At 39.1% G+C, this 24964-nt stretch overlaps 2 protein-coding genes across 11 annotated transcripts in view; one reads left to right on the forward strand and one right to left on the reverse strand.

Annotated features, from left to right (window-relative positions):
• Positions 1-24964, forward strand: part of PHKA1 (phosphorylase kinase regulatory subunit alpha 1) — a 179971-nt gene that overhangs the window by 29892 nt on the left and 125115 nt on the right. For 9 of the 10 annotated variants that reach the window (XR_013374805.1, XR_013374806.1, XR_013374803.1 and 6 more), the window contains exons 6-13: positions 2432-2512; positions 7391-7489; positions 8506-8652; positions 9823-9876; positions 11180-11302; positions 13954-14049; positions 15181-15288; positions 17152-17230. Coding sequence is in view for 7 of the 10 variants with exons in the window: in XM_077888633.1 (XP_077744759.1) it covers positions 2432-2512; positions 7391-7489; positions 8506-8652; positions 9823-9876; positions 11180-11302; positions 13954-14049; positions 15181-15288; positions 17152-17230 (787 nt within the window). In the remaining 3 variants the exon portion in view is untranslated. The remainder of the gene's footprint in view (positions 1-2431; positions 2513-7390; positions 7490-8505; positions 8653-9822; positions 9877-11179; positions 11303-13953; positions 14050-15180; positions 15289-17151; positions 17231-24964) is intronic. The other variant, XM_077888630.1, reaches the window with a different exon arrangement.
• Positions 5685-6508, reverse strand: LOC144309202 (transcription factor BTF3). The gene has a single exon (XM_077890405.1). The coding sequence runs from the start codon at positions 6412-6414 to the stop codon at positions 5926-5928; it is 489 nt and encodes a 162-aa protein (XP_077746531.1). The 5' UTR covers positions 6415-6508; the 3' UTR covers positions 5685-5925.

Genomic DNA, 24964 nt, shown 5'->3' on the forward strand with positions numbered 1-24964 from the left:
GTCAAGATGCTGTATGCTTCCACTCTGTAAAGTGTGGAAAGTGTCAAACTCTGTAATATCTCATGTTATGTATTTGAAAATCTGGAGCTAAATTGTGGTCTTATTTTAATAGTCTATGGAGCAAGATGACTAGGGAGTATAATGGGTCAATTAGCTTCTTAGAAATAAAATTTAGTCATGTGTTTGATATTATCTATAGACATTGATTCAGTGCTTACTATACAAAAAAAAATGTTTCTTTTTCTCACAACTACCATATGAGGTAGGTTTATGTTAAATCATATTATATTTAACCTCTCCTCTCTCAGGGATCACTGTTCTTCATTGCATAATGTTTGTTGTATTTAAAATGGCTGTGTCCTTTCCCCTTTATTCCCTGTCACTATTTTTTATATTCCCCAAATGAATGAGACCATATAATGTTTGTCCTTCTCCGATTGACTTATTTCACTCAGCATAATACCCTCCAATTCCATCCACATCGAAGCAAATGGTGGGTATTTGTCGTTTCTAATGGCTGAGTAATAATTCCATTGTATACATAAACCACAAAAATGAGTGGGAAATATCAGAAAGGGAGACAGAACATGAGAGACTCCTAACTCTGGGAACCGAACTAGGGATGGGGGAAGGGGAGGTGGGCGGGGGGGTGGGGGTGACTGGGTGACGGGCACTGAGGGGCACTTGATGGGATGAGCACTGGGTGTTATTCTATATGTTGGCAAATTGAACACCAATAAAAATAAATTTACAAAAAAATAATAAAATAAAATGGCTGGGTCATAAATAATCCAGTGTTTTTTTAGTCATTTATTTGCTTAATTTGTTTAGTTGTTTATTTAGCTGTTTTATGTGTGTGGTAAATCCGTGACTTGTCACTCCATATTTGCCAGAAGAATAAGCTTAACACAGACATATTTGATACAAATAGACATTATGTATTGACTGATCACTTTACCTTCCAGTACCATTGGCCTGCTCTGGTCCAGGGTACAAGTCAGGCTTCTCTGGCCTCTCCATTGCAGCCAGGGGTTGCAGCAGGAGAATTAATTATATGTGCCTTCTCATACTCTAATCATTCTGCATAAATTAGGGTAGAGCTGGGTTTGGGGACAAGTGAGGCTAGCCATGGGATACATATGGCTTACCTTCCAGAAGCTTCCCTTTAACTCAGAGTTTTTATATAAAAGGTAATTTAAGGTAAATATAGAAACACATATAGGTTTATGTGTGTATGCACACATACATGTATACACATCACATGGGTATTTCCAAATTCTGTTCAATGAGAAGGCCTAGAAGCAACACCATAGTGACAACGAGCACCGGTGCACAGGTCTTGGATTATAACTGTTCGTTCTGTAATAAGAGAAACCAGGATTCCTTGTAGAAGAGGCTGATTCTAGGGCTGGGGTGAGGAAACTACAAGGTGAAACTACATTATCTTATAGTGACAGAAAGTGAGGAAGTGTTCAAAAAGAATGGGGTATGTCAAAAGGGTTGCAGGGCCAACCTGCAAGAACTCCCAATGGCTAAAGCTGGAACAACTTGAGCAATGAAACAAATAACAATAATAGTTTATTATAACCTAGAGAAGAATCTAAAGATCTATCAGTTCATGCTGATATAAATAAGTAAATAAATAAATTAGGGGAAAAGGACAGCTCTTCCTTAAAGAAGAATCACAGTTAACAACTGAAGAGGTAATGAAGGAACTAAAAAATCACCATTGTGACACCACTGTCATGACTGTTACAGACAGAATTCACCAATGGATGCTAAATTAGTGGGCAGATGTTTGAGGAGATAGAGGATATTTGCATGGTTGTCAAGTATCATTCTCAAGATAGTTATTAATCACAAAGGGGAAAATAATAATTTACACTTCGGACTGAGAGTACTTGGATTCTAATCCTAGCTCTGTCACTTATTAGCTGTGTGGCCTTGGGTGAGTCACTTAACCTCTCTTTGCACCTCAGTTTCATTGTCTATAAGGATTAAGGAAGATAGTAGTACAAAGTGCATAGGTTAGTGCATGGTACATTGTCAATGCCAATAGAGAGTAAAAATAGAATATATATTTAAGATAAAACACTGGGGTGCAGTTTAGGCTCCATTTTCTAGACCTGAGTATCTGCCTTGATGAAACATTTTGAGAAGCACTTGTCTACATGGACTGAGTTATAGTTCTTAGGCTTGATTAACTGTTGAGGAGTCTTCCAACTTCATAGAGGTCACAACAGAATTTAAAGCTATTAGGGAAAGAGCTACAGGGGCAACCCAACTCATTGGCATCTCCTTAATAAGCATTGTGGGTACATGTATGTATGACAAATTAGCTACTATGTGAGCCTTTTATTCAAGAGTTGTATGTCTAGTAAGCATTTAATAGTAATGACTTGCTAATGGTATGTTGGTTATTTTATGCTAGGACTTCGGGATATGGGAACGTGGAGATAAGACTAACCAAGGGATCTCAGAATTGAATGCCAGTTCAGTTGGAATGGCAAAGGTAATTTGCTTTGCTTTGTTTGTACCAAGTGTGGGGTCAGGAAATACATCTTTGCCATAGAAAGGCTTAACGTGAATTTGGATCATCATCAAATTGTTCCTTTTAAGACACAGCAAAAATTTGGATTCTCCCATAAAACTATGGACATGTAAGTAAAGAAAGATTCATTTCATAAGCTCCAGATTTGTATGTCCAATGGCTTTTGTAGCATATCTCTACTTATATATACCACAGAAACTTCTCATAACATATATTTTAAAGATTTATTCATTTATTTGAGAGAGAGAGAGAGAGAAGTGAGTGCACATACACACAGTGGCTGGGTGGAGGGAGGAAAGAGAGAATCTCCAGCAGGCTCCCCACTGAGGGCAGAACCCAACACGGGGCTCGATCTCATGACCCTGAGATCATGCCCTGAGCTGAAATCAAGTCAAGATGCTTAACTGACTGAGCCACCCAGGCACCCCAGAGAACATACCTTAAACTAAATTCATCTTCTCCACCATTACAAAAATGAAGAGGCCTAGCATTTCTCGTGTGCTGGTGTCATACTTGCAGCTACCCTGCCAAAACAATGGTTTATTATAAATTTATCTGTGTCATGTTCAAATTATTTTTAAAGTATGATGCTTGGCTTGATAATACTATAACTTTATCTTATGCTGTATCTTTTTTAAAATGCAGTTTTAAAGAATTCAGCCACTGGAGATAAAAAAATAAAACAATAAAATTTTAAAAATAAAATGAAATATTATTTATTTATTTATTTATTTATTTATTCATGAGACACAGAGAGAGAGAGAGCAAGAGAGAGAGGGAGAGAGGCAGAGACACAGGCGGAAGGAGAAGCAGGCTCCATGCAGGGAACCTGACATGGGGCTTGATCCCGGGTCTCCAGGATCAGGCCCAGGGCTGAAGGCAGCGCTAAACCGCTGAGCCACTGGGGCTGCTCGAAATGTATTTTTATTGAGATGTAATTGACATATAACTTTGTGTAAGTTTGAAGTATCCAACATATTGATTTGATACGTTCTTATTGTAATATGATTACCACCGAAGTGTTAGATAACACCTCTATCACATCATATAATTATCATTTTTTTGTGGTAGGAATGATTAATATTTAGTCTCTTAGCAATTTAAAAATTTATAATACACTATTATTGTTCATATTCACTGTGCTGTGCATTAGATCTCCAGAACTTATTTATCTGCTGGTTGCAAATATTTTACCTTTTTAAAAAAAGATTTATTTATTTTAGAAAAAGACAGAGAACAAGCACATGGGGGGAGAGGCAGAGGGAGAGAATCTTCAAGCAGACTCCCCACTGAGCATAGAGTCCCATGTGGAGCTCAATCCCATAACCCGTGAAACTATGATCTGAGCTGAAACCAAGAGTCAGTCGCTTAACGGACTGAGCCACCCAGGCGCCCTGCAAGTTTGTACCTTTAAACAAAATCTCCTTGATTCCTCCATCCCCCAACCCCTGGTAACCACCATTTTGCTGGGTATTTTTAATTTGGCTTTTTAAGTTCCACATATAAGTGATATAGTACAGCATTTGTCTTTCTCTAACTTCTCTCACTTAGCTTAATGCCCTCAAGTCCATCTCTGTTGTCAGAAATGGCAGGATTTCCATCTGTCTCATAGCTGAATGATACTCCTGTGTGTGTGTGTGTGTGTGTGTGTGTGTGTGTGTGATGTCTTCTTTATCCACTGCATCTGTTGACAGTGTTTCTGTATATTGGCTATTGTGAATAATGCTTCAATAAACATGGTGGTGCATATATCTCTTTGATATCCTCTTTTCATTTCCTTTGTTTATATACCCAAGAACAGAATTGCTGGATCAATCAATCATATGATAGCCCTATTTTAAGTTTTTGAGGAACCCCCATAGTGTTTTCTGTAGTGGCAGAACCAATTTGCATTCCATCCAACAGTGTACAAGAGCTCCCTTTTCTCCACATTCCCATGCCAACACTAGTTACCACTTGTCTTTTTGATAATAGCCATTCTTACAGGTGTGAAATGATATTATATTGTAGTTTTGATTTGCATTTCCCTGTTGATTAGTGACTTTGAACATCTTTTCGTGTACCTAATGGCCATCTGTATGTCCTCTTAGGAAAAAATATCTATTCAATTCCTCTGCTCCTTTTATAATTGAATTTTTTAAATTATTGAGTTGTCTGAGTTCTTTATATATTTTAGATATTAACTTCTACAGTTTGCAAATATTTTCTCCTATTCCATAGGTTGCCTTTTTATTTCTTTCATTGTTTCTTTTCTTGTGCAAGAACTTGCAGTCCCACTTGTTGATTCTTGATTTTATTTCTTGTGCTCTCAGTGTCATATCTAAAAAATCATTGCTAAGACCAATTTAAAGAAGCTCTTTTCATATGTTTTCTTTTAGAAGTTTTACAGTATCAGGTCTTATATTTAGTCCATGTGAAGTTAATCTTTGTGAGAGTGTAAGGTAGGGGTCCAGCTTCATTCCTCTGCATGTGGTTATCTAGTTTTCTCAACACCATTTGTTGAAGAGACTGCTCTTTCTAAATTGACTGTTCCTGGCTCCCTTATCAAATATTGACTGTAAATGCAGGGGTTTATTTCTGACTTTTATTCTGTTCCATTGGTCTATGTGCCTACTTTTATACCCACATAATACTATTTTAATGACTATATCTTTGTAGTATAGTTTAAAATCAAAATGTATGATGTCTCCAGCTTTATTCTTCTTTCTCATGATTATTTTGGCTATTTGGTGTCTTTGTGTGATTCCAGACAAATTTTAGGATTCTTTATCTATTTCTGTGGAAAAAAAATGACATTGGAACTTTGATAGGGATTGCATCAGATCTATAAATGGCTTTTGGTGGTATGGACATTTTAACAATATTATTTCTTCCAATTCATTGAACATGGCATAGCTTCCCATTTGTTTGTGTCTTTAATTTCTTTCATCAAAGTGTTGTAGTTTTCACTGTACAGATCTTTCACCTCCTTAGTTAAATTTACCCTTAAGTATTTTATTTCTTTTGATGCTATTGTGAATGGGATAGTTTTCTGTATTCTTCCTGCAGCCATTTTTGGCTGCTAATGTACAGAAGTGCCCCTGATTTCTATATGCTGATTTTATTTTTATTTTTTTTTTCCTAGGCAAAGAACTTTATTAACCTTGTTTCAAACTTTATTCCCAGGCTTCTTCAGCTTAATTAGCTGCAAAGAATGAATTGTGTATAAGCAAAAACTGAAAAGAGCTGCAGTGTCCAAGGGGCTTGGGCTTAAAAATATTAGAGATCTAGATTTTATCAGATCCATGAACAAAATTTTAAAAAGCAGTCATAATATAAAATAGCAGCTCCCAGTAACTTCTTCAAGTTTTATCTTCTTCAGAAGTTGACTCAATTCAGTTTGCTTCATTCTTGGAAGCTTCATCAAAATTCTCCACAAGATCTGGAACTTCATCATCATCATCCTCTCCGGTAGCAAGTGGTGCTTTTCCATCCACGGATTGTTTGGGCAGAGCTTCAGCCAGTCTTCTTAAACTAGTCAGACTGTCTGCACCAAGCTGGTTTAAGATACTGGGTAGCATTTCTGTCAGCTGCTTTGTCTCAGCATGGCCTGTAATGGTGAAAGTGTTCGCTGCCAGCGATGCCTGAACTTTAGGGTTGTTAAAATGGATCACTGTTCCTTGGTTTGTGAACATATTCACTTCTTCAATACCAGAGATATTGTTTACCCCTAACTTCTTTAAGGAGAACTGAAGTTTTTTATCATCTGCTGTAGCTGTTCTATGAACCACCTTCTTCTTTCGGCGAGCAGTTCCTTTCCCACCAATGCGCACTTGTGCTTGCAATTTGGCGAGTTTCTCCTGGTTCATGATAGTTTCTTTCATCTTGTTGGAGCGCAAATGGGACCGCGCGGGGGACTAGGGTTGGCGCTCGGGGGGTCTCAGGCGGACCAGCTGAGGTTAGGCGCACACACGCCTATATGCTGATTTTATATCCTGCAACTTTACTGAATTCATTGATTGGTTCCAACAGGTTTTGGTTGAATTTACAATTTTATGTATATAATATCATATCATCCTCAAGTAATGACAATTTTACTTCTTCCTTTCTGATTTGGATGCCTCTTATTTCTTTGTCTTACTTAATTGCTCTAGGTAGGACTTCAGATATTATGTGGAATAAGAGTGGTGTGAGTGGGCATCCTTGTCTTGCTCCTGATCTTAGAGGAAAGGCTTTCAATTTTTCACTGTTTTTTTTATTTGGATTCCGGTTAGTTTCAGGTGTACAATATAGTGATTCAACACTTATGTTCAACACTTATATACAACACCTGGTGCTCATCACAAGTGTTAGCTGTGGGTTTGTTATATATGGCCTTTATTATGTTCAGATATGTTCCCTCTATACTGAATTTGTTGAGGGTTTTTTACCATGAAAAGATGTTTACGACCTCCATCTTAACTGCTTCTGGGATAATATGGGAGGAAAAAAAAAACCTTCAGAGGCCCCTGAAAATAAAGAATGCTACATTGTTATTTTCTATTCTGCTGAACATATTCAAAATGACTTCATTTAAATTTTTTTTAATTTTTTATTTATTTATGATAGGCACACAGTGAGAGAGAGAGAGGCAGAGACACAGGCAGAGGGAGAAGCAGGCTCCATGCACCGGGAGCCCGACGTGGGATTCGATCCCGGGTCTCCAGGATCGCGCCCTGGGCCAAAGGCAGGCGCCAAACCGCTGCGCCACCCAGGGATCCCTCAAAATGACTTCATATGCACTGATATGATACTGGTGTACAGGGAGAAGAAATCTATATCTTTTGCTGAAAATGTCCTTTCTTTCTTTGCTCTTCATAGGCAGCCCTGGAAGCATTGGATGAACTGGACCTGTTTGGTGTGAAAGGTGGGCCCCAATCAGTTATCCATGTCCTAGCTGATGAAGTACAACACTGCCAGGTAAGAGAATAATGAACCACATTATAAAAAGTTTTACTCTTACCCAGACTCAGAATGAGCATGGCCATTAGAATAAGGAGACCTGAGAGTACACAATCTGATTTATTACTATCTGCCAAAAGTATCTTATCCAAGCTTCCTATACTGAGTTAAGTTTGATATAGCGTGAACTATAACATAGATCATAGTCCCGAACCATAGTTCGCTCATCCATGGCTATAAAGGGATCCTATCATAGTATGTGGAATTCTAATTCACAGTTGTCATATCAAGGGTCTGTGGGCTCTGTTCCTTTCCTAAATATACCAAGAAAACAAGAGGTGACTGATTTTGAGTAATCTTCTTGATAGTGGCTTTGAAACATTCTCTTATCTCCAGTTGTCTCTAGGCATAGATGTTTGGAGATTAGACTGTTTAAGTGGTAAATATGTATCCTCAATTTTGTTTAGGGTTACTCTCTGTATTGAAAGAGTAAGGTTCTTCTCGTTGGCAAGATGACTTTCTCCCTGTCTTCAAACCCTGATTAGATACCCATAATAAATATAAACTTATCTTCTCATTTTAAAAATGTGAAATTTTCCCTGGAAAAGATAAATGTCAGCAGTGTAGGAGCTGATCCTTCCACATCCTGCTTCTTGGCAGCTACATCTTCTCTTATCTTTGTACTTAAATGGTTGCTAATGGAGCAAGGGGATTGTGGACAAGATGATGTTTAGAGTATTCTTTATCCATGAGCAGCTGCTTAAGATTCAGGATTAGGAAGCATTGAGAGCAGTATTAAGACAAGGCATGATTTACAGAAATAGCTAGTTTTCTAAGCTCTTACTTAGAAATTATTCTTGAATTATTATCAAATTCAGTGTTGAATATAATTGAACCATTATTATGGTATAATGTTTAGATTTTTCTCCCGAGTGATCCTCTTCCACATAATCTTTTGAAACTAAAGCTGTTTGTTTTATAATCCCAAGTTGTTTACTAATATGCCAGTTTTGACTTCCTTTCTTCCTTTTTAGTCTATCCTTAATTCGATACTCCCTCGGGCTTCAACATCCAAAGAGGTAGATGCTAGTCTGCTCTCAGTTATTTCCTTCCCAGCCTTTGCAGTAGAGGATAACCAGTTGGTAGAGCTCACAAAGCAAGAAATCATCACCAAGCTTCAGGTATGTCCATATGTGCCCTTCTTTTCTTTAGAGCTTTGACTTTAAGGAGAAACTAATATCACTGGGGGTTCTGAGTCAGTGATATTACCAAATGATCAGTGTTAATACCACCAGTAATAGAACATATTGACATCATGTATCCCTGATACAGTGTACTGAAAAGTGCACAGCACCAATGTGGTATCCATGCAACTAATGCGTTATCTTAGTCTAATCATGAGAAAACATTAGACAAGACCAAATTGAGGGCCATACTACAAAATAACTGATGAGTTCTTTAAGTGTCAAGGTGATGAAAAACAAGACTGAGGAACTGTCACAGATTGGAAGAGACTAAGGAGATGTGACAACTGAATGCAATGGGATCCTGAAATGGATTTGGGAACAGAAAAAAAAAGCCATTAGTGGAAAAACTGGTGAAATCCAAATAAGTTCTGTACTTTGGTTAATAGCATTGTACCAAGGTTAATTTTTTAGTTTTGATAAATGCCCTGCAGTTATGTAAGATGTTAATATAAAGGGACAGTGGATGAAGAGTAATGGGGATTCTGTACTGTTTTTGCAACTCTTCTGTAAGTTCTCAAGTTATCTCAAAATTTAAAAAGATATGTTGTCTTTTTTAAAAAAAAAGCCTGTTGCTCTCTTATGAACTGTGTGAACAGGACCACATAGATTAGCAATTGGGCTGTTACAGACTTACCCTATGGTGGAAAGTGATGGAGAGGATAATATTAGAAATTCTGCTTTAGTGAAGAGCCCTAGACCTCACTTCAACCCACATTGATGGCTGAAATCAGTTTCTGCTGCTGGGCTGATATCGAGGGTTTTTTTTTTTTTTAAAGATTTATTTATTTATTTATTTATTTATTTATTTATTTATTTATTTATGAGAGACACAGACTGAGAGAGAGAAGCAGAGACATAAGCAGGGAGCCCGATGCGGAACTCGATCCCGGATCCTGGGATCACGACCTCAGCCGAAGGCAGGCGCCCAACCGCTGAGCCACCCAGGCGTCCCTCAGAGGGTTTCTTTTAAATTACCTTTTATTATTTTTTAAATATTTTATCTGTATTGGTGATAGGTTACAATTGCACATGTTGCAATTATATGGATTCATTATATGGATATACAAATGGACATGCTTCCAACTTTTTTCTCTGCATTCCCAGGGTCGTTATGGTTGCTGTCGCTTTCTACGAGATGGATATAAAACCCCTAAAGAGGTGGGTTTCTTTTCCCCAAAACAAGTACAAAGTAGAATGGTCACTACTATCTGCAGTCTCATTCAGAGAAAATACTTAACTCATTGGTGGTACTTCAAATAATCACTAAGTAGGATAACAATAACTGATGTTTGCTCCCTTTGTTGGGGTTAGTTGCCTTTATGTTTTTTGTTTGTGAGCCTTTATAGATCAAATAAAATAGAGGAAGGTGTAGTTCTTCCACTTCTTGGAGCTGGTTGGTTTCAGAAAAAAAAAGCTACTGATAGGTGCTTAAATCAGTGGATGAGAGGTTAAGCAGAAACAGAAGATTTTGAATAGTCTCAAAGTATCTCCCTCCCAAATACTGAATAATTACAAAGGGGAAAATCTTTCCTTCAGTATATATTTCTGGCCCCCTTCCACCTTTTGCAGTTGGTTAGTTCTGAACAATACCTGATCTTGAAAAGTTAACATCCTTTTGTTCCACTTGTCAAAGGTTCTCCTTGGAATTATCAATGGAGAAAAATCAGTATTATTAAAGGGAATGAATGGTCAATAAGAAGCACTTTACTGGCAATGTAAACATTGTTTAAGGCCTTTTTTCATTATTGAGCTCAAACTCTTCTGATCTACTTCCCTTCTTCTACTTTGTTCTTTAGCCCCTTTGATTTCTATCTCTACCAATCTGTTAACATTATGCTCTGAAATATCATCAGAAGCTCCTAAGTGATCAATCCAATAGCCTTTTCTCAGTCCTTATTGAACTTGACTCCTCTGTAGTCCATTACTGTTACCTACCCTTCCATTTTCTTGAAATTCTTTTCCCATTTCATTTCCACAGTACTACACTATCCTAATTATTCTCCTTTTGACTTCCCTCACTGAACTATGAGGCTTTACCAAGATTCTGTTCTTGGGTCATTTGTTTACTATATGTAGGTGCTACAATGGTAACTTGTCCTTCAAGTGTTACCTCTACGAGGATGATTCCCAAACCCTCATCTCTTGCTGTCCTTGTAAACATTTCTATTTGTATGTTCTTATGCTACCTCAAATTTAACAAATATAAAATAACACTCATGTTTACTATAAACTAATCTCAATTCTTCATATACCTGCCTGTAGCATCATTCTTATCCCAGTTCTACTAGTTACAAGTCACATCACAAAGTACTCGCTAAGGGAGGAGGAGTATGTACTGTGCTCTGCCTTCTCTGAAACAAGCTCTCAGAAGTGAAAGGCTGTATTCTGATACCTCTGAACTAAAGACGTAAGTCTGACTTTGCAGTGATAAGATAGACTTTGTTTATTGTGTTCTTACCAGGATCCCAGTCGCCTGTACTACGAACCATCTGAGTTGAAGTTATTTGAAAATATCGAGTGTGAATGGCCACTGTTCTGGACATACTTTATCCTTGATGGGGTCTTTGGTGGCAATGCAGAACAGGTAATATACTGGGGAGACAGCTTTTCAGCAGAATGTCTTTGTCTTGCAGTTAATGGCTGTGCTGACCCTGTGACAAAATGGGAGTTCCCTATTAGGAAAGACAGTCTTCTAGAGACTAGCAGTTGAGAGCACTAGGTTAAGAGTTGGAAGACCTTTACATTGCCATTGCTCAGACTTGGCTTTTAACAAATACGGAGAGCAAAACAGCAAGCCCTGTCCTCTTGCCTCAGCTGTTAGAGGTATTTCACTTTACTTCCTGGCTTTGTGTATCTTTTATTTTTTAAATATATCTTGGAAATGATGTTCTAATGTTAGCCCCCTCAAAAACTCCCAAAACAACAACCCGTTTATACCTGTCCTTGCCCCCTGAAAACATGGTCATCATCACTTTTTGAGCTTCATGAATAAAGTAATTTAGAAACCATCATTGGAAAATAAACTGGGATATTTGATCAAGTAAGTTTAGTGTCAGGTGTTCTACAAACTAGCTGTGGTCTAAACTTGGACATAAATCCAACACATTTGGAAGTCACTTATATTTGGCTACATAAAACACAATTTTGTGTAATTTGAATGCTTTGGCCAATATTAATCTGTAACTGCCAACAGGATCTTAAATAATAGGGTTACACCAAAAGTTTCAGGGGCCACAGAGTGCTGTTTGATTCTAAATTTCAGTATTAAGGAATATCCTCTTTGAGAAAGCAAATAAGATAAGTGGTAATAAAAATAGACCACCCTATTTTGACCACCCTATTTTCATTCTACCATTTTTCTCAGTCCTTCTCAAATTCCACAGAATTTTTTATAAAAAAAACTTCTCTTGCTCAAAAAAAAGGTGTATTTATCAGATGTGCCTACTAAGTACAAAGCACAATCACGTTTTTTTTTTTTTGGACTCATTGGGGTAAAAAGAGTTGGGAAACTTGGATTCTTTTTTGTTTTTTTTTCTGGCTTCCCTCCTGACTCTTGAATAGCCCAAATATAGTCATGGGCTTTTTCCGTTTCTCTGTATACAAATAGTTTTTCACTCTTCTTTGAAGAAGAAGATGTCCCTAAAGTTTTTTGAATTTCACAGATGAAGATACTCCATAAGCACAAAGGACAGTCAATTCAGCTGTAATGAGACATATATGTTTCTTGAAAATCACCATGCTCTGCATATTTGAGAAATAAAGACTATAGGGATCATGGGAAAAGGAGGTTGGGACCCAGCACTTAAAAAGTTTGTCAGAAATACATTTTTAAAAAATGCTAGGAACCTAACAAACACTGTCATAACTTTATGCATGTTAAACAGTTAAGAAATACATGCATACCACAGTTGATATGGCACTTGTACCTTGAAAGGGACCTTAGGTTTGCTTGTGGATATGTGCCAGCTCACCTGATGGGTTCCCACGCCCACCACTCTGTGTGCCAGAAGAAGAGAAGAAGAAAGACAGCAAACAGTGAGGGAAAAGAGAAAAAGAACATAGAATATACATGATGAATAAAAAATAAGCTGAGAAGAAAGGGGAAGAAATTAAAGAGAAGGGAAGGCACACAGAGTGATGCAGCTAGGGTGACCACTAGAAGGGAGCAGCACAGAAGTTATTATGAAGCCATAGAAGGAGTATTGTCTGAAATCGGATGGAAAATTCTAACAGGGCACATGGATGGGTGTGGTTCATTGTCCTCCTGGGGCATGTTCATGTGTAAAGTGTTTTGGGTATTCATACATGGTCAGTTCAGCTGAGAGTACTCTCAGGTCAAAATTGTGCATAAGCAAATGTCAAATTCGTGCTGTGCTCAAAGTGTTCCCTAATATATCAAATGTGTTGGAAAAAATTTGGGTTTTCAAAACAACTGTTATAGCAGAACTGTTTCTTTCCACCATAAATTGTAGAGATTTTTTCTTTTTGTGTGTTTTTTAAAATTTTTATTTATTTATGATAGTCACACACACACACACACACACACAGAGAGAGAGAGAGAGAGAGAGAGAGGCAGAGACATAGGCAGAGGGAGAAGCAGGCTCCATGCACCGGGAGCCCAACGTGGGATTCGATCCTGGGTCTCCAGGATCGTGCCCTGGGCCAAAGGCAGGCGCTAAACCGCTGCGCCACCCAGGGATCCCTCTTTTTGTGTTTTGTATTTTTTGCTTTTTATGTATTACTAATCTAATCTACAGCAAATTGTTAAGCAAAAAATGTGAACTTCACTCTACTGAAAACTTAATTTTCTAGTTAAATATGGTTTTAAAAGCCAGTACCTGTAAAGACAAGAAGCTATATTTAGAGTGGTGGATAAAAACAGGCCTGTGAAGGCAGGCTGACTTGGGCTCAAATCTGACTCAACCTTACTATTTGCTGTGTGATCTTCCACAAGTTCATAACCTTTTTGAGCCTTATTTTTTTCAGTAAAAGGGCCTTAATTGCATGTATCTCCTAAGATGGTTATTAAAATTAAATATGTTGAAGCACACAAAATCTCTAGCGTAGTATCTGGCCTTTAATAAACATTTCATAGATGCTTAGTAAATGTTACTTTCTTTCTTTTCCCTTTTACTAAATGAATCCTTTACAATAGGAACTTCTTCGGCTACAACCCTCTGACATCCCCCAAGGGAACTCTATATAAACTTTTTTCCCCCTTTCTTATACTTGCAGGTTCAAGAATATAGAGAGGCTCTTGAAGCAGTCCTCATCAAGGGAAAAAATGGAGTTCCACTTTTGCCAGAGCTATACAGTGTTCCTCCAGACAAGGTGAGTTGGACAGTGCCATAACATGGAGCAGGGAGAAGGAGAGCAGTACCTCGATAGAAGTGCCTCATTTGAGTCAAATAATTTTTAATTTTCTGACTTTAATTATCAAAAAGTTTGTCTTTAGGTATAATGTGATGAAAATATGATTTTATTCCTTTGAAACTAAACTTTTAAAGCAGTCTCAGGTATGGCACAATTGTACAGTGAGACAAGGGCGAGACCAAACATTCCAATGATAGTTTCATGGGTGTATACTTATCCTCAAACTCATCAAGATGCATATGTTAAATACGTATGGCCTTTTTATATGTCAACCATACCTCAATTTTAAAAAATTAATGGTTCAGAGATTGAGTTTTTTTAAAAAATGAGTGGGAAATATCAGAGAGGGTGAGAAAACATGAGAGACTCCTAACTCTGGGAAATGAACAAGGGGTAGTGGAAGAGGAGGTGGGCGGGGGTTGGGGTGACTGGGTGACAGGCACTGAGGGGGGCACTTGACGGGATGAGCACTGGGTGTTATACTATATGTTGGCAAATCGAACTCCAATAAAAAATAATTTTGAAAAAGACAAACCTTAAGGTTAAAAATGGTACGGAGTTCAGTAGGCAGAACTAGGGTGATGTTCTGTGTGAACTCTCAGGATTTGGTATTCTCTGCTTTGAGGCCAGTAATCTTGGATTGTTTGAGTAGATCAGGTTTGGAAAATGAAGTATGTCTCCATTTTCCTGCAATGCTGGTTGGGAGTACCATTGTTCCTCTTCTCCATTTCTAAGGAGCATTAGCCGTGGGAGAGTTGCAGTCTTCCACTCTGGTGGCGATGGATGGAATAAACTACTAGCAACATCAGCAGCATCACCTGAGAGCTTGTTAGAAATGCAGATCTCAGGCCTTCCTCCATAGCTACTCAGGCCGAATCTGCCTTTGGACAAGATCCTCAGGTGATTTGTATGTACACACAGTTAGAGGAATACTTCCCTAGACTGTAGTCGTAATGCTTGACTTTTCAGTGCATTGCATAAGTAACTGTTTTCTAAGGCATGAGTCACAATCCAGATTCAGCCTTTTTGTTGTCTAGTATCTTTAACCTTCTATCACCTTTCATGTGGCTTCTTTATCTTTTCTTTTAGGTTGATGAAGAATATCAAAATCCTCACACTGTGGACCGAGTCCCCATGGGCAAGTTGCCTCATATGTGGGGTCAGTCTCTGTACATCTTAGGAAGCTTGATGGCAGAGGTAAGGGGAAACCTCAAGACTCTTCCACTTTTTTCTGCTTTAGTCAATATAATAATCAGATTTGTGAGTAGCTCATTAAATCTGGATCTGTCCTTTGCTTTTATATTCTCCTTTAATTATATATTTTCCTCCAGACCAGGTCGTTAGAGTGGGAGCATGGCCAGTCCTTGACAAAATTCTTTTCCCCCTGGCAACCATGTCTCTCATACTGCCCAGGGCTTCCCACCTTGGGACTGTACTTGGAACTGCTCTCGGATCAGGGCCTAGATCTCGCCCTTTCAAAACACCCTTCACCCTAGTGGCTTGCCTGGTGACTGATACATGCACCTGTGCTTAGATAGTAATGATGATTGATAATGTATTTAAGTACTAACTGTTTCAAGCAACATAATGTTTTATTATTTAATTGAATAAACCAATAAGATCATTTTAGGCACCATGAAAAGTGGTTGGGAACATCATAGTTTTAAAAATTTATTGTTTGTTTACTTTTTGCTGTGGGACTAAAACATTTAACATAAATGTTTTTTATGTTAAATTCAGTTGAAACAGCCCCCTTTTTTGCTTTAAAAAAAAGATGTATCTATTTATTTTAGAGAGCACGTGAGCATGGGGAGAGGGAGAGAAATCCTCAAGCAGACTCCTTGCTGAGTGCAGAGCCCCACGTGGGGCTTGATCCCAGGACCCCAAGATCATGACCTGAGGTGAAATCAAGAGTCAGATGCTCAATAACTGAGCCATCCAGGTGCCCATCAGTTGAAACAGCTCTGAATGAAGCACTTGGGAATTTTGTACTTTATTTCCAGCTTATTTCTGATATTGAGAGCTGTGTTGAGGGTTCGCTTTCTCAAAGTTTTCCAGATATACTGACAAATCTGTTTCCCCATTGTAGGTTATTATGGTAAGCTATAACTGAGGCTCCTAGAAGATCCAGGGTAAGACTTAGCTATCCTTTCTGAGCCAGAGTTTTTGACCTGTTTGTGTATGACTATTTTCCACAGCTGTTTTCTTTCACTCTGCTTTGGTTTTTTTCTCAGTTTTATTGAGATAAAATTGATATACATCGATGTGAATTTCAGGCGTAGAACATAAAGTTTTGATTATCTTTAGTTGATATTATGAATAATGAGCAGAAAGATCAGTTAAAATAATCCCGACCTGATGACTTTCTCATTCAATGCTAAAAATAAATTAAATGTGTGAAAAAAGGAGATGAATGGTGTTTTTAAGGGTAAAATGGGTGAGTTTATCCCACTTAATCAAGGATAGACATTCAAGTCAAAAGATATCTACTGGTGCGCCTGGGTGGCTCAGTCAGTTGAGCATCTGACCCTTGGTTTCAGCTCAGGTTATGATCTCAGGGTCCTGGGAAGCCCCACTTTGGGCTCTGCACTTAGTGCAGAATCTGCTGGAGATGCTCTCCCTCTTCTTCTCCCTCTGTTCCTCCCCCTGCACTCTTTCATTCTCTCCAAAACAAATAAATAAAATGTTTTTAAAAAGATATATGCTGAGCAGAAAGTATAGCAGTCACATGAATGACTGAGAAAACAACAAAACTTAAGTTATTGATAATAAGCATTGTGGTCTGATTGTCTAATTATATACACCAGAGGAGGTAGAGGTTTAACTAAGAAAACTTTCTGCTTATCCTTTGTACCCCATCTTGTACCACTTTCTGCCTTAATTAATGAAATTAATTTGGATGTGAATTCAGGAGTTCAAACATTTTTTATATAGTGAAGGTATTTGTTTCCTTTCCATACCTGCCTCTCACATGTTTTTGGCACTGGTATATTGTTTCTCCTCAAACATTAGCTTTTTCTCTGAGAAATAATAATCTGTCTTTTTATGGTTTTTCCTTAGGGATTCTTAGCTCCTGGAGAAATTGATCCCCTGAATCGAAGGTTTTCTACAGTACCAAAGCCAGATGTTGTGGTTCAAGGTATGGATTCTTATTCCCAGCAGTAGAAACTTTATATTAAGGATCTGCTGTGGACCAGTGAATGATGGCTTTATTGTTTAGCATGTGTTTTGTTAGTCTTCAAAAAGTATACAATGGTTTTAAGATTGCTATTAATCTCAATCATGAACAAATGCTTAAAAACTGATGTTATTTGACACTCTTAACCACTTTTTAATTCTAGAAACTCTTTTCATTGTCATGATATTATAGCTTTTAGATGATCTCTGCTTTCTTTCTGAACATTCCTTCTGTGCTTTTTCTGTTAGTACTCCTTTATTCTCATGCCCTTTTAATGGTTGTGTTCTTAATCTTATATTGTTGTCTTTCTGTATTTATAACTCTAGTTTGCTAGTGTTGCCTCCTTCATAATAAATTTGCTTCCATGGATCCAACTATTCCTTCTTTGGAGAGTAGTGGAACTCTTCATTTTTTTGTTCCTAACAACTTAAATTTTGAGGTATCTACTCTATGCAAAACACTGGGCTAAGGTCTATAAACATTTTAAGAATTCTAGTCCCAACGTCTATAAAATATCTTTACCACTTATACTTCAAATGCAAAACTGACCTCTTTTGTATCCATTCCATCCTTTCCCCTCTCCCATGAAAAGTAGATCTTTCTACTTTTCTTATCTCTTTGAATGACCTCACTATTATTTTAGTTTCCTGGGATATAAAATTCCAGGTGATTTTTGACTCTGCAAGGACACAATTCAGTGTGGTATTAAGTTCCTATAAAATTTCTCTGGTCACTTGACTTTCTAGTTGGCAGTATATGGCAAATAATCCTGTGCATTTTACTCTTCCCTTCTCATGAGGTACCTTGTTCTCCTTTGAGGCTTATGCCATCTGGTTGTATTGATCTCCTGGTTGCTCTAATTCATTCATTTAGCTTACAGCCTTCTTCTTTGCAAACTCCTGCTCTAGTGCTAGATCTCAACATCAGAAAAAGTGCCATCTAGCATTTTAGCCTCAAAATTCTTGGATACTTATAACCCTAGTCACCTTTCCCTCCACCTCTATGTTACCCACTCATTTTGAGGACCAAACTTTAGAACTATTCCACTTCATATATCGTCCATTCAAAAAAATTCCAGTTTATGGTCATAGCTATATATTATTTCAATTGTCTTTTTCTTCCCATGACACTTGTCTCTATTTTCTCCAAGTCTGCTCTTCCCTATTTGTTAATCATTGAAATATCTTAATCACCCATGCACCATAATTCTACTACACCCACTAGAAAAACCATAGCCCCGCCTCAATCTTACAGTCTGGGAGGGAGGGGCAAGATGGCGGAAGAGTAGGGTCCCCAAGTCACCTGTCCCCACCAAATTACCTAGATAACCTTCAAACCATACTGAAAATCTACGAATTCGGCCTGAGATTTAAAGAGAGAACAGCTGAAATGCTACAGTGAAAAGAGTTCACGCTTCTATCAAAGTAGGAAGACGGGGAAAAAAGAAATAAAGAAACAAAACATCCAAGGAGGGGGGGCCGTGAGGAGCTGGGCTAAGGCCGGGAAGAGTGCCCCCAGGACAGGAAAGCCCCATCCCAAAAAAGCAGGAGCTTCACCAATCATCCCGGGCGGAAAGGCAGGTGCAGGCAGGGAGTAAGAGCAGGATCCCAGGAGGGCGGGGATGCCCTCAGGCTCCCTGGGACACTAACAGACACCTGTGCCCTGGGGGAGAGTGCGCCGAGCTCCCTAAAGGACCGTAGGGCGCGCATGGCTGGACGCGGGAGAAGCTCTGAGGGGCTCAGGCTGTGGCTACACGCGGAGGGCCTGCGCGGCCCCGGAGCAGCTCCGAGGGGCTGGGGCGGCGGCTCCGCGGAGAGGGGGCTGCACGGCCCGGAGCGCGAATCCAAAGGCGCAGGCCCGGGAGCACAGTGCGCCGGGGACACAGCCCAAGATCCTGTCTCACCCCGAAATAGGCAGAGGCCAGGAGGGCACAGGACAGCAAGAACTCTCCCGCCCGGAGCTGAGCAGATCAGCGGCCCCGCCCCCCGAGCATCCAGGCCCCTGCAGACTGAGAGCTCTGTAGTTACTGCCGGAGCTGAATCCAGGGCTCCAGAGCGGGCCGCTGCCACTGCGGTTGTTCCTCCTGGGGCTTCACAGGATAAACAGCTTAAATATCTTTCGCTGAGCAGCTCCCCCAAGTGCTAACACCTGAAAATCAGCACAGCAGGCCCCTCCCCCAGAAGACCAGCTACACGGACAGGGGAAAAACAAATTATTGACCAAGCAGCACTGGAAAGTTCCAGGGGAAGTCAAGGGAATACAGTATACAGAATCAGAGGATGCACCCCCTTGGGTTTTTGTTTGTTTGTTTGTTTTTTCCTTTTGTTTTGTTTTTGTTTGGTTTGGTGTTTTTTTTTTTTTATCTTTTTGATTCCCGTTTGCTTCCCACCCCCCCTTTTTTTCTTTTTATCTCTTTTTCTTCTCTTCTTTTTCTTTTTTCTCTTTTTTCTTCCTTTTTTCTTTTTCTTTCCTTTTTTCTCTTCTTTCTTTTTCTCCTTTTGCCAATACAATTTGTTTTTGGCCACTCTGCACTGAGCAAAATGACTAGAAGGAAAACCTCACCTCAAAAGAAAGAGTCCTCTCTCCCACAGAGTTACAAAATTTGGATTACAATTCAATGTCAGAAAGCCAATTCAGAAGCTCTATTATAAAGCTACTGGTGGCTCTAGAAAAAAGCATAAAGGACTCAAGAGACTTCATGACTGCAGAATTTAGATCTAATCAGGCAGAAATTAAAAATCAATTGAATGAGAAGCAATCCAAACTAGAAATCCTAACGACGAGGGTTAACGAGGTGGAAGAACGAGTGAGTGATATAGAAGACAAGTTGATGGCAAAGAGGGAAACTGAGGAAAAAAGAGACAAACAAAAGATCATGAGGATATTTTAAGGGAAATAAGGGACAGCCTGAGGAAGAAAAAATCTATGTTGAATTGGGGTTCCCGAGGGTGCCGAAAGGGACAGAGGGCCAGAATATGTATTTGAACAAATCATAGCTGAAAACTTTCCTAAACTAGGAAGGGAAACAGGCATTCAGATCCACGAAATAGAGAGAACCCCCCCTAAAAATCAATAAAAACCGTTCAACACCTCGACATCTAATAGTTAAGCTTGCAAATTCAAAAGATAAAGAGAAGATCCTTAAAGCAGCAAGAGACAAGAAATCCCTGACTTTTATAGGGAGGAGTATTAGCGTAACAGCAGACCTCTCCACAGAGACCTGGCAGGCCAGAAAGGGCTGGCAGGATATATTCAGGGTCCTAAATGAGAAGAACATGCAACCAAGAATACTTTATCCAGCAAAGCTCTCATTCAGAATGGAAGGAGAGATAAAGAGCTTCCAAGACAGGCAGGAACTGAAAGAATATGTGACCTCCAAACCGGCTCTGCAAGAAATTTTAAGGGGGACTCTTAAAATTCCCCTTTAAGAAGTCCAATGGAACAATCCAAAAACCAGGGACTGAATAGATATCATGATGACCCTAAACTCATATCTTTCAATAGTAACTCTGAACATAAACGGGCTTAATGACCCCATTAAAAGGCGCAGGGTGTCAGACTGGATAAAAAAGCAGGACCCCTGGGATCCCTGGGTGGCGCAGCGGTTTGGCGCCTGCCTTTGGCCCAGGGCGCGATCCTGGAGACCCGGGATCGAATCCCACGTCGGGCTCCCGGTGCATGGAGCCTGCTTCTCCCTCTGCCTGTGTCTCTGCCTCTCTCTCTCTCACTGTGTGCCTATCATAAATAAAAAAAAAAAAAAAGCAGGACCCATCTATTTGCTGTCTACAAGAGACTCATTTTAGACAGAAGGACACCTACAGCCTGAAAATAAAAGGTTGGAGAACCATTTACCATTCGAATGGTCCTCAAAAGAAAGCAGGGTTAGCCATCCTTGTATCAAATAAACTAAAATTTACCCCGAAGGCTGTAGTGAGAGATGAAGAGGGACACTATATCATACTTAAAGGATCTATCCAACAAGAGGACTTAACAATCCTCAATATATATGCCCCGAATGTGGGAGCTGCCAAATATATCAATCAATTAATAACCAAAGTTAAGACATACTTAGATAATAATACACTTATACTTGGTGACTTCAATCTAGCGCTTTCGACACTCGATAGGTCTTCTAAACACAACATCTCCAAAGAAACGAGAGCTTTAAATGATACACTGGACCAGATGGATTTCACAGATATCTACAGAACTTTACATCCAAACTCAACTGAATACACATTCTTCCCAAGTGCACATGGAACTTTCTCCGGAATAGACCAATACTGGGTCACAAATCAGGTCTGAACCGATACCAAAAGACTGGGATCATCCCCTGCGTATTCTCAGACCATAATGCCTTGAAATTAGAACTAAATCACAACAAGAAGTTTGGAAGGACTTCAAACACGTGAGCTTAAGGACCATCCTGCTAAAAGATGAAAGGGTCAACCAGGAAATTAAGGAAGAATTAAAAAGATTCATGGAAACTAATGAGAATGAAGAAACAACCATTCAAAATCTTTGGGATGCAGCAAAAGCAGTCCTGAGGGGGAAATACATCGCAATACAAGGATCCATTAAAGGACTGGAAAGGACTCAAATACAAAAGCTAACCTTACACATAAAGGAGCTAGAGAAAAAACAGCAAATAGATCCTACACCCAGCAGAAGAAGAGTGTTAAGAAAGATTCGAGCAGAACTCAACGAAATCGAGACCAGAAGAACTGTGGAACAGATCAACAAAACCAGGAGTTGGTTCTTTGAAAGAATTAATAAGATAGATAAACCATTAGCCAGCCTTATTAAAAAGAAGAGAGAGGGATCCCTGGGTGGCGCAGCGGTTTGGCGCCTTTCTTTGGCCCAGGGCGCGATCCTGGAGACCCGGGATCGAATCCCACATCGGGCTCCCGGTGCATGGAGCCTGCTTCTCCCTCTGCCTGTGTCTCTGCGCCTCTCTCTCTCTCTGTGACTATCATAAATAAATAAAAATTTAAAAAAAGTTAAAAAAAAAGAAGAGAGAAAAGACTCAAATTAATAAAATCATGAATGAGAAAGGAGAGATCACTACCAACACCAAGGAAATACAAACGATTTTAAAAACATATTCTGAACAGCTATACACCAATAAATTAGGCAATCTAGAAGAAATGGACGCATTTCTGGAAAGCAACAAACTACCAAAACTGGAACAGGAAGAAATAGAAAACATGAACAGGCCAATAACCAGGGAGGAAATTGAAGCAGTCATCAAAAACCTCCCAAGACACAAAAGTCCAGGGCCAGATGGCTTCCCAGGGGAATTCTATCAAACGTTTAAAGAAGAAACCATACCTATTCTACTACAGCTGTTTGGAAAGATAGAAAGAGATGGAGTACTTCCAAATTCGTTCTATGAGGCCAGCATCACCTTAATTCCAAAACCACACAAAGACCCCACCTAAAAGGAGAATTATAGACCAATATCCCTGATGAACATGGATGCAAAAATTCTCAACAAGATACTAGCCAATAGAATCCAATAGTACATTTAAAAATTATTCACCACGACCAAGTAGGATTTATCCCCAGGACACAAGGCTGGTTCAACACTCGTAAAACAATCAATGTGATTCATCATATCAGCAAGAGAAAAACCAAGAACCATATGATCCTCTCATTAGATGCAGCGAAAGCATTTGACAAAATACAGCATCCATTCCTGATCAAAACTCTTCAGAGTGTAGGGATAGAGGGAACATTCCTTAACATCTTAAAAGCCATCTACGAAAAGCCCACAGCAAATATCATACTCAATGGGGAAGCACTGGGAGCCTTTCCCCTAAGATCAGGAACAAGACAGGGATGTGCACTCTCACCACTGCTATTCAACATAGTATTGGAAATCCTAGCCTCAGCAATCAGACAATAAAAAGACATTAAAGGCATTCAAATTGGCAAAGAAGAAGTCAAACTCTCCCTCTTCATCGATGACATGATACTCTACATAGAAAACCCAAAAGTCTCCACCCCAAGATTGCTAGAACTCATTCAGCAATTTGGTAGCATGGCAGGACACAAAATCAATGCCCAGAAATCAGTGGCATTTCTATGCACTAACAATGAGACTGAAGGAAGAGAAATTAAGGAGTCAATCCCATTTACAATTGCACCCAAAAGCATAAGATACCTAGGAATAAAGCTAACCAAAGAGGTAAAGGATCTATACCCTAAAAACTAAAGAACACTTTTGAAAGAAATTGAGGAAGACACAAAGAGATGGAAAAATATTCCATGCTCATGGATTGCCAGAATTAATATTGTGAAAATGTCAATGCTACCCAGGGCAATTTACACGTTTAATACAATCCCTATCAGAATACCATGGACTTTCTGCAGAGAGTTAGAACAAATTATATTAAGATTTGTGTGGAATCAGAAAAGACCCCGAATAGCCAGGGGAATTTTAAAAAAGAAAACCATATCTGGGGGCATCACAATGCCAGATTTCAGGTTGTACTACAAAGCTGTGGTCATCAAGACAGTGTGGTACTTGCAGAAAAACAGACACATAGATCAATGGAACAGAATAGAGAATCCAGAAGTGGACCCTCAACTGTATGGTCAACTAATATTCGACAAAGGAGGAAAGACTATCCACTGGAAGAAAGATAGTCTCTTCAATAAATGGTGCTGGGAAAATTGGACATCCACATGCAGAAGAATGAAACTAGACCACTCTCTTTCACCATACACAAAGATAAACTCAAAATGGACAAAAGATCTAAATGTGAGACAAGATTCCATCAAAATCCTAGAGGAGAACAGAGGCAACACCCTTTTTGAACTCGGCCACAGTAACTTCTTGCAAGATACATCCACGAAGGCAAATGAAACAAAAGCAAAAATGACCTATTGGGACTTCATCAAGATAAGAAGCTTTTGCACTGTTGATACAGTCAACAAAACTAAAAGACAACCTACAGAATGGGAGAAGATATTTGCAAATGACGTATCAGATAAAGGGCTAGTTACCAAGATCTATAAAGAACTTATTAAACTCAACAACAAAAAAATAAAAAAATAAAAAAAATAAAATAAACTCAACACCAAAGAAACAAACAATCCAATAATGAAATGGGCAAAAGACATGAACAAAAGTCTCACAGAGGAAGACATAGACATGGCAAACACGCACATGAGAAAATGCTCTGCATCACTTGCCATCAGGGAAATACAAATCAAAACCACAATGAGATACCACCTCACACCAGTGAGAATGGGTAAAATTAACAAGGTAGGAAACCACAAATGTTGGAGAGGATGCGGAGAAAAGGGAACCCTCTTGCACTGTTGGTGGGAATGTGAACTGGTGCAGCCACTCTGGAAAACTGTGTGGAGGTTCCTCAAAAAGTTAAAAATAGACCTGCCCTATGACCCAGCCATTGCACTGTTGGGGATTTACCCCAAAGATACAGATGCAATGAAAAATCAGGACATCTGCACCCTAATGTTTATAGCAGCAATGTCCACAATAGCCAAACTGTGGAAGGAGCCTCGGTGTCCATCGAAAGATGAATGGATAAAGAAGATGTGGTTTATGTATACAATGGAATATTACTCAGCCATTAGAAATGACAAATACCCACCACTTGCTTCAACGTGGATGGAATTGGAGGGTATTATGCTGAGTGAAATAAGTCAATCGGAGAAGGACAA

This window comes from Canis aureus, chromosome X (assembly GCF_053574225.1).
Source record: "Canis aureus isolate CA01 chromosome X, VMU_Caureus_v.1.0, whole genome shotgun sequence".
Classification (NCBI taxonomy): domain Eukaryota; kingdom Metazoa; phylum Chordata; class Mammalia; order Carnivora; family Canidae; genus Canis; species Canis aureus.

Bases quoted from the DNA above. Each gene is read 5' to 3' on its own strand.
- LOC144309202 (XM_077890405.1), bottom strand. From the start codon at position 6,414: ATGAAAGAAACTATCATGAACCAGGAGAAACTCGCCAAATTGCAAGCA.